General features: G+C 43.9%; 1 protein-coding gene across 1 annotated transcript; it reads left to right on the top strand.

Annotated features, from left to right (window-relative positions):
- The first annotated feature begins 304 nt into the window (after positions 1-304).
- LOC109001745 lies at positions 305-1,152 on the top strand. The gene is made up of 2 exons (XM_018979145.1): positions 305-434; positions 809-1,152. The coding sequence occupies exons 1-2, from the start codon at positions 305-307 to the stop codon at positions 1,150-1,152; spliced, it is 474 nt and encodes a 157-aa protein (XP_018834690.1).
- The last annotated feature ends 9,558 nt before the right edge of the window (positions 1,153-10,710 follow it).

Here is a 10,710-nt window from a genome sequence, read left to right as displayed (position 1 = left end):
GCACAACTCTGAACAAATTGAGAGCCATCACCTCACCTATCACTTAACGATAAAGTTCCCTACGAAGGTAGGAGTAGGAGAAGTCAGAGGAGAGCAAGTGTTGGAGAGTGAATCGAGGAAGAGATGTCTAAATGAAGAAATAGTCGATGGCAGGAGAAGCACCCCCATCGCCACTAGAACTCATTGATCTAGAGGTGGAAACAAGAGACTAACAAAACTTGCCCAAGCGGAGGCAAACGAGCCTTTGGAACTAGTGGTCTTAGATCAGGATCAACCCAAAGCCACCACAAGGATCGCGACCAAGATGGACCCTAAGACACGACAAGCACTGAATGAGTTGCTGGTCATGCATAAAGATGCTTTTTCTTGGAGACACGAGGACGTGTTAGGGATAGAAAATGTTGTCGTTGAGCATCGCCTTTGTGTCGACCTAGGTGCTAAGAAGATCTGGCAGAAGTGAAGGAGTTTCAGGGTAGAAAAGTATGTGGCCATAGCTGAGGTGGTTGATTGCTTGCTAGATGCAGGGTTTATTCGAGAAGCCCGCTATCCCGAATGGCTATCCGACGTAGTGATAGTGAAGAAATCCAACAGGAAGTGGAGGATGTGGGTGGACTTTACCAATCTAAACAAGGCTTGGCAAAAGGATAGCTTCCCATTGTTGCGCATTGACTTAATTGTAGACTCAACGGTGAGACACCACATGCTGAGCCTCATGGATGCTTATTCAAGATACAATCAAATCCGGATGAATCCAGAGGATGAAGAAAAGACATCATTTATAGCAAATTGTGGTTTGTACTACTACCAGGACATGCCCTTGGGCTGAAAAACGCTGGTGCTACCAACCAGAGATTCAGGAACTACATGTCCAAGAAGCAGATTGGCCACAATATGGAGGTTTATGTGGACAATCTGTTGGTCAAAAGTAAAGAACTAAAACACCACTTGGCCGACTTGAGGGAAGCTTTTGTCGTACTACGGCAATATGGAATGAATTTGAACCTGATGAACTGTGCTTTTGGAGTCAACTTAAGCAAATTCTTTGAGCTCAAAGGCGTTGAAGAGTTCATTAGGAAGTTTGAAAAATGCCAATTGTTTGAACCAGTACCGCATTGCCTGCCGGAGGAACTGACGTCAATTATGTCGCCCTGACTTTTTGCAAAATGGGGGATTCAACCTGTTAGCTAAGGAGTCGTGAGGTTTATGGTTGTCATCATAGACTACTTTACCAAGTGGGTGGAGGCGGAAGAACTAGTGACCATCACGACAAACAATATCAGCAAGTTCTTGTGGAAAGTTGTCGTTTGTAGATTTGGCATTCCCCGAAGTATAATCTTGGACAAAGGACAACAGTTTGAATCAAGCCATTACCATGACTAGTGTGGAAAACTAGGGATCAAATTTAATTACTCCTCATCAAGTCACCTGTAGGCCAATGGGTAAGTCGAGGCTACTAACAAGTCAATATTCGAAATCCTAAAGATTAAGCTAATGGATAAGAAAGGAAGATGGGCAGAAGAACTCTCAGGAGTCCTGTGGGCATATTGGATCACCATCAGGACACTGACGGGAGAAACCCATTTTACCCTAACCTATAGGAGCAAGGTGGTGGTACTAGTGGAAGTAGGAATGCCTACCTACAGAGTCCAACACTTCGACCAAGGCTCCAACGACGAGAAGCTAGAAGAACAACTGGACTTGCTGGAATGAAAGAGAGAGGAAGTTGAGATCCAAATGATAATTAACAAAAGAAAGGTAGAACACTAGTTCAATAGGAGAGTCAAGCTCAAATCCTTTAAGGCGAAAACAGGAACAACCACACTAGAGGAAAGAAAGCTTGGGCCCCGGTGGGAAGGACCATCTATCGTCATTGCAATTAACAGACTAGGATCTTTCTGCCTCAAGGACGCTCAAGGAAAAAAGCTCGATCATCCATGGAATGCCAAGCACCTAAGGAGATACTATGCTTAATATTGTATTCATGTACGATGAAAAGAAATAAATAAAATCATTGGCTTTCCACGACATATGCACGTTGTCTCAAAATGTCTACACCTATAGGAGATATGCCGAGTCCCTAGACTCATGGTGAACTACGGGCAATGCAAGTCCCTTGACGGTGCCGACCCTGGCCTTATAAGTTGAGTCCCTAGACTCACGACAAATTATGGGCAACGCAAGTCCCTTGACTGTGTCAACCTTTGCCAACTACGAGCAACGCATGTCCCTTGACTACGTCTATCCTCGCTCTGCAAGCTGAGTCCCTAGACTGAGGATGAACTACGGGCAACACAAGTCCCTTGATTGCATCGGCCCATGTCTTATAAGCCAAGTCCCTAGACTCGCGACAAAATGCGGCCAATGCAGGACCGTTGGCAGTGGCCCTTTTGCTTAGAGTAAGAAATATGATTCGTAGTTGATCCAAACATCTTAGCTAACCCCGATGTACAAAATAAGGGCTCACACGGTGAGTGGTAAAGACAAAAAAGAAGCAAGTACACATATTCACAAATTCCAACAAAAGTCAAGATAAGAGAAAAGACAAATATCGCTCAAAACAACGAGCACCAAGATTTTTGTACAATAAATTGTTCAATCGATGGAATGAGTTAAAAAGAAACAACAAAAAAAAATTATTTCTAGGCATTAAGGCAAGGGAAGGCGTCGGGCATCAGGTCTCTCTACCTAGGGAATGAAGGAACTCGTGGGCGTCCTGATTAGGTTTGAATATACCAAGTCTGGGGACGCCAAATCAACTTGAGGGTTCGCCAATATGTGCTCTCTCATTTTCTACGAACCTTTTTTGCTACCATGAACTGAGGGGAAAGCCCAACAAACTCCTCGTTGCTAGAAGAGAGCTCAGTTATCTACTTCTTGTAAGACTTCATCTTCTTTTTGGCTCTCAATCAAGACTCGTTGAGCTCGATGTACTTGTTCTCCATGATGACTTTGTCCCTTTTAAGTGTCGCGTGCCACATTTTGAGTTCCTTCTTCCTGGCTATGACTTTGTCGAACTCCAAGCCCATATCCAGTAAAGCATTCTTAGCTTCCGACAAGGAAGCAAAGTAGTCGAGACACTGCTGGTGGACCTTGTTGAGCTCTTTTTCTAGGTTGGATGCTCGAATCCACTCCACATTCACTCATCTTTTAGGGCTTCAACCTCAAAGTGCTTCTGGGATACTTCCTCCCTCAATTGGCCCAAGTCCTTTGGTAGGCCGAGCACCTCTTGTCGGCGTCTAGCAACGTCGCCCTCCAAAGAAAGGTTTTAATCATCAACTTGAGTAATGGCTCCCTCAGCAAGGTCTCTCTCAACCCTCAACTTGATGATCTCGCAATAGGCCTGTTTGACGTAAATCCACAGAATGCAGGCTTCCTCCTCCAACTCGGCCCGACCATCAACAATTCAACCCACGAAATCATCAACCCCATGTCAAACAAAGGCAACCAATTAACAAACAACAAATAGTAGAGAACCTATTGAGGGATATCGAGAAAGTTTACTGGAGAAAGAAAATTTTTGAACTGATTGGGAATCCTGCGTACAGACTCGGCCTTGACCCAGTCAATACTGGACCGAGGGCAATGAGATCCGGAAGGGCTAGAATGTGCCGAGGAAGTATGCTCCTCCCCTCGAGAAGCCAACCCTAAGCCCCAAAGTGGTCCAAGGGAGAATGGTTGAGGAGGGGGAGGTAGTGCCAGTCCAAACATCCTCCCGGTTTTGCTCGACCCAAGAGTAAACCATATGCACGCGAGCTTGTTCTCGCTCAAAGAGAGTCATAGTAATCACCTTGTTGTTGGGAATGATCCCTCACGTAGCCCAAATGAGAAATTCTTGATTGGAGGCTTCTCTACTAGAGAACTTCCATCCCTCACCAGATATGAAAAGGAACTTGTGTTGCTAGTTTTTAGCGTTGGAATAAAGGCCCTCAAATAGGGCAACTCGGTATTTGAATTGAGAGCGAAAGCTACAGATGTTGCCTTCCAAGGATAGGATCCCTTGAGTAAACACGAGCACTCAAGCAGTTAGATCTAGGTATTCCACGCCAGCAAGTTCCAGGACTTTGCGCCATACAATGCAATAGAACATCAGGATCCTCCATGCGTTGGGGTGCAACTGGGCAGGGGTGATTCCCAAATAATCCGATACGTTGCGAATGGGCGAGACAGGGAGTCATTTTGGGGGACCATTAAAAACAAGATGAAGAAGCAAGGATAAGGAGAAGAAAGTTAGGGTTTTAGGAGGAAACACAGGTAGAGGAAAGGAGAAAGGTCTGAAGTTGGGTAGAAGGCATTCGAAGAACAAGGAAGGGGTCTAAATAAGGGTTAGGTGATGATTGAATGACCCCAATAGGAAGTTGATAGGTGTTCTGGGAACAAAAATGTCACTGGTGATTCCCGCAATCCATCTGATGTGATTAGACATGGGTACGGAACCATCGCACCCTGTCCCAAGACGTGGGAATGTGTAACGTTAGGAAAAATTTATGAGGATGAGCACAAAACAATCGTGGGTAATAAAAATCTCTGCCATTCCCACGTGACAGGGATTTGCAGGTAACTTGAAGGGCACAATTATCCCTTGCAAGGCTAGACACGGTTCACTTCGCCAGAACCAATGGCCCAGAAACTAAGGGTCCAATGAGTGGGGAGAAGAAAGCCCAGGCCAACACAAGAAAGATGGCACAGCCTTCACACAAGCATGCCTCTAGCAACGCCACATTAAATGTGACGACATGCCGCCCAGAACATAGGCGGACATCCCAGGCATAGAGTGGATAAACATAAAGAAGAGACATGTTTAGTTCCTAAAATCCCTTTTTCTCTCACTTTCTATCTCTCTCGAGTAACATATTAACTTTCGCATTGGAGATGTTCTAGGCACTCTAGCCATCAAGCAATTTTGACATTGGGTTTGGCAAGAAGGTAAGCGGGGTGCAAAACCCTTGCACGATGCTTGCAGCAGGTGCACATTTCCTTGCACCTAGAGAAGCTTCGAGTCAGACGATCGTGTACAGATGATGCCGACGGTAGCCATTACCTAGCCCACTGGTAGGGTGGTCCCCGCCCTCAGAGGCCTTGCCTCACTTGGCCACCCTTGGTAGGCATCACCTTGTACGGCCATGGAGCTCTCCTCGACCACCTCCTTCCTCAACCACTACAAGTTACTCGGTCACCCATGTGTTCCTCGACATTGTGCTTTGCTCGGCCACAGGTTTTTTGGAAATGAAGCTTTCCTTGGTCACCACCTTCCTTGGCTACTATAAGTTACTCGGTCACCCACGAGTTCCTTGACCATGTGTTTCTTGGCCACGATCAAAACTTCTTGGCCAAAACAAGTCCCTCAACCACTATCAGCTCCTCACCAAAGTTGCTCGGCATGGAGATCCTCCACCAAAATGATGACCAAGTATTGCATGTCCTCGACCACATGCAAGTGCCATGTAGGGCTAGTCTTTGGTGGCATAGATGCACCATCCCTTGCAATGGAGATCTTACGCACCACTGGAGTTTTGCCCACACATGAAGACCTTCCACGCCACAAAGAGGTTGTTGCCACCTTCATCTGCATGGCTGACATCGTCCCCGCCGTGGAAATCTTGCTCAACCATAATAAGTTCTCACCCATAGCAAGTGGTCACCCAGAACTAGTGCTCATCACAGTAACAGCTCATCGGAGTGATTCTCATGGGCCCACTGGTCCCACCTTAAAGGCAACCATAAAGCATGTCAGCCGTATTCAATGAAACAGCGTGGATATTGATCCTATGTGAACAGTGAAGAAGAAGAAGAAGAAGAAAGACCAAGGGCAGACAACCTCCACCATGCAAAAGTCTTTCAACATCAAACAATATCAGTTGGGAAAGGTTTAAAAGATGGCTAAACTGCTCCGGTTTGTCTCTCTCAAACTTACTATTTAAATTCCACTTTTACTAACTCCTTGAGGTTCCATGGGAATCTCAGTGTCAGCACACCTCGGAAACATTCTTTGCTAAAAGCCGCCAACTTAGCATGAGAAACCGGCTACAAAGCCCCTCCCGGGCACCACCCAAGCGCCTAAAATATGTTTTTGTCTTAATAGACCACTCAGTATCGTAGGCAACCCAAATCTTCATCATCGCCAAAGTACGACGGCCCATGAGCCTCGCTTGTGCACCTCAAACTGTCACCACACTCTAGCAAAACAATTTAGGTTTGCAAATCTCACACTTGTGATTTGAATTATCTACACTAATCAGTTTGGCTTTTTAGCATGGTCGAGCATCTCCCTTAACAAAGTTGAGTCCCTTGATTTGCCGTGAACAATAGGTAGTGACAGTCTCTTGACTGTCTGACCCTCGCACACAAAGCTAAGTCTCTTAATTCACCGCAAACAATAGGCAATGACAGTCCCTTGACTGCCAGACCCTCACGCACAGTGTCGAGTCCCTTGATTCATCACAAATAGCAGACAGTTACAGTCCCTTGGTTGCCTGACCCTCACGTACAAAGTCGAGTCCCTTGATTGCCTGACCCTCACGCATAAAGTCGAGTCCCTTCACTCCCTGCGAACTACAGGTGATGATAGTCCCTTCATTGCTTAACCCTTGCGCACAAAGTCGAGTCCCTTGACTTGTCAGGAAATACGAGCGGTGACAATCCCTTGACTACCCAACCCTCACGTACAAAGCCGAGTCCCTTTACTCGCCATGAACTACGGGCAGTGTCAGTCTCTTGATTCATGACCCTCGCGTACAAAGTCGAGTCCCTTAACTCACCGCAAACAACAAACAGTGACAATCCCTTGACTGCCTGGCCCTCATGCTCAAAGCCAAGTCCATCTCTTGCCTAGCATCTTCTCTAACAAACACTCAGTGTGGACACTCGTGCCACAACCACCATTAGCAGGTTACCTTCGAGAATGAGCTTCTGAGCTCCACAACTGCCTCAATCGGATTACTTTCAAGAAAGAGTTAAAGGGCTCGATAATTGCCTAAGATGGCCTCATGGAGTCGACGAGCTCCATAACCACTTAGCGCAAGTTACTGCAAACAAACTCTAACATCCACAGCAAAATGGAAACATAAAAAAGAATTCACATCAAGGGGCAAGAAATCTGTTAACGCCATGAAAAACAAGAACAATAAAAAAATATACATACTTTGCTAACGATAAACATTCTCATGCAACCTATCAGGCAAACGTTCATACAAACAAACTCCAAGCCAAGCACAGCGCTCGCAACTGGCATAGTCAAGTACATCTCCTACCTACCTCTCCAAGCCGAGCTCAGCGCTCGCAACTGGCATAGTCAAGCATATCTCCTGCCGACTTCTCCAAGCCAAGCTCAGCGCTCACAAGTAGTGCGGTCGAGCACATCTCCCGCCTACCTATCCCAACCGAGCTCTGTGTTCACAACTAGTGTGGTTGAGTACATCCCCCACCTACTTCTGAAATAAGTTCTCAATGCTCGCAACTAGTGTCGTTGAGCACATGTCCTGCCTACTTCTCCAAGCCAAGCTCAGTGATCGCAACTAGCACAGTCGAGCATATCTCCCGCCTACCTCTCCGAGCTGAGCTCTGCACTCTCAACTAGTGTAGTCGAGCGCATCTCCCTCCGAGTTCTCCGAGACGAGCTCAGCACTCGTAACTAGCACGATTGAGCATATCTCCCCCTACTTTTCCAAGCCGAGCTCAGCGCTCACAACTAGTGCAATTGAGCACATCTCTGGCCTACTTCTCCAAGTCGAGCATAGTAGTCGCAACTTGCATTGTTGAGCATATCTCCCACCTACCTCTCCGAGCCGAGCTCCGTGCTCACAACTAGTGTGGTTCAGTACATCTTCCATCTACCTCTCCAAGCTAAGCTCCACACTCAAGAAGCTTCGTTGCTTTACACAAACAAACAGAAAACCTAAGACCAATTCCTAAAATTTATTTTTCTACAGTTTTCTTCAAACTCTCTATCACGGCTTGGCTCAAATATTCTCAAGGCCTTCTTGTTAAGAAAATCGACTTCAAGAATTGCGAGCAACTGTTGGGGTAAAAATAGCAGGTCCAGATATACCAGGCCCAGCCTATCAAAACACCATCGTCTGGAGGCAAATAGAAAAATGAAGGAAGGGGAGAAAACAAAAAGGAAGAGCAGGATGTTAGAGAAAAAGGAGAAAGAAAATGAAAGCAGGTCAGATACGCAAGAGGAGACTTAAAGCTGCCATTCCTCACCACTCCCAAAGGCCTGAATAAAAGGGATCTGATCAGACGAAAAAGGGAAACAATAAGCTTTTGAGCGACTATTACAAGAACACAGAGATCATCTTCAAGTTGAGAACGAGAGTTCCAAAAATATTATCTTCTCCATTAAAAAGGGTCTTCGACCTCCATTGTACCGAAAGAAATGAAAGACTATGAGAGACTTTAAAATATTCATATTATAGTGGATTTTCCCTCCAAACGACCCATGGACGTAGGCCTAGTGCCGAACCACATAAATCTATGTGTCTCCCTCATTATTTACATTTCTTATATTTATTTTCTATTCACTACTATGGATGCACATACGGGCACCATACCACCGCTTCAGACCGCCACCGAGTCTTGGACTACCACTATTGGCTGAAAATGACTCTTTCTCCTAATCTGGCTTGTTATGCGATTTTTGGCATTGTGATAAAGTGATAAAAATTACATGATAAAGCTGCTTAAGTGAATGAATTATTTAACAAAAAAATGAATTAAGCACTTAATTATGTATTGATTTTTAATACTTGACTCAATGTTAAATTCTGATTAATATCCCAAATTTTATTCTGATAATTTACTTATGTTGCAGGGCATTGTGGAAAAGATATTAAAATTATATGGGTATTATTGGAAGTACCTAATGCCAGCAGCAAAAGAATTGTGCACTGCGGGCTGGCTCAAAACGCGAGAGATGTGGACGTGAAACGCAAGAGACGTGCGCACTGGGCTGGAGCTGGAACGAAGCAGACTCACGTGGGCTGGGCTGCAGTGGAATGAAACGCACCACAGCAGACTTGAAACGCGGACGAAGTGGAACGAAATGCGGACGTGAAATGCAGTGGAATGAAACGCACAGCAGCAGACTTGAAACGGTTGCTGGGCGGTACGTGAAACGCGGAAGCACGCATGCAGGGGCACGTCAAAACGCACGAAGTTTTAATGCGAAACGGCATGGTGAGAGAGATATAAAAGGAAAAAGAATTTCGTGCACCGGGGAGTTTTTTTTTATATAGTTTTTTTTTCCGCAAGTTTTTTTCTTCTTCCGCATAGTTCTTTCTTTCGGTTTTATTTTCGCACAGTGTTCGTCTGCCTCTTCAATTTATTTTTATTTTTCCAGTTCATTTTAATTTCCGCAAATTTGTATGTTTTTGGGTTTTGGATTTCAGCACATTTGGGGGATACAGTATATTTTTATTCAGTAATTTTCATTTGAAACAGTATATGATGATGTTAGATTTTAATTTTATTGAGCATTTTGTTAATCTAGAGATGATAGGCTAGATTTTTAGCTTGGGATCCAATGAGTAACCCGTGACTATTTGGGATTGGATTTACTTCAATATTTAGTGCTTTTGATGATTAACTTGATGGATTATATCTCAATGTGCATCTAGAAAATATTAGAGTTCTTTGTTCTTGGTTTAGATCAATTGTAGACGTAAAGGCACAATTGATACTTGAACAAGTAACATGACTTTAACGTTTTTCTTTCACTTTCTATGATTGTTATATAATTTGTCAAGTAGTTTTATTAAAATAAAATTGTGGTTCATTGCTATATTATCCGACTATGATTTCTAGGAATGAGAGAATGGTTGAGAGAAAATGAAAAGAGAAGTAAATCCATCACTAAATTGGTGGGTGAAAATTGCATCCCAAGTGTTTGTTTAATTGTTTCTTACAGGTTTAAGTTAACGTTCCGACCATTTCACTCATAATTCATTCTACACTCCCTTAGTAAATACCCGCATTTAGGTGTAAATATTGTTAGTGGTTAAGTTTAGGAATTTATTTCTCTTTGCTTATTATTTTAAATTTTCGTGTCACTCCAAACGGTAATATGTGGTCTTGCGAAAATGAAATGTTTGCTAAATTCTCATTGTCCCTGTGAATTCGATCTTGGGATTTACCCTTGTATTACTTTGACAGCTTCTACGCTTGGAAGTCGAAATTAAAAGCTGATCAAGTTTTTGGTGCCGTTGCCGGGGACAACTGGTGTTTAGCAAAGCATTCTCATATTGTTGAGAATACGTTTGTAGCGTTGTGAACCTCTTCACAACTTGGGTGACATTTTTCTTAATTTTATTTTTACTTTATTTTTTTTCTTTGTTTTGTTGTTGTTTGTATGACTGGTTGGACTAGGGACCAAACTTCTCGGTTGGTTAGGACAGAATCACAAGCATATTTTACCTCAGCATCACTTTCTTTTGAGTCATCTTCTGACACTAATAGTACCATGGCTGAAAATGAGAATCATGATCGGGAAGTAGTGAATCAGAATAGGACACTTAGAGATTATTTACAACCTGTCAGAACTAGTACCCCCTCATGCATAATCCTACCTTTGAATGCAAATGTCTTTAATTTCAAACCTGGAATGATTCCATTAATTCCACATTTTCATGGCATGGATTCCGAGAATCCGTACCTTCATATCAAAGAATTTGAAGAGGTTTGTTCTACATTCATAGACCCAACATGCACTGAGGA

The sequence above is a fragment of the Juglans regia genome, chromosome 2 (assembly GCF_001411555.2).
Source record: "Juglans regia cultivar Chandler chromosome 2, Walnut 2.0, whole genome shotgun sequence".
Lineage (NCBI taxonomy): Eukaryota > Viridiplantae > Streptophyta > Magnoliopsida > Fagales > Juglandaceae > Juglans > Juglans regia.
The sequence above is the reverse complement of the archived record's forward strand: the minus strand, read 5'-3'. Positions and strand labels throughout refer to the sequence as shown.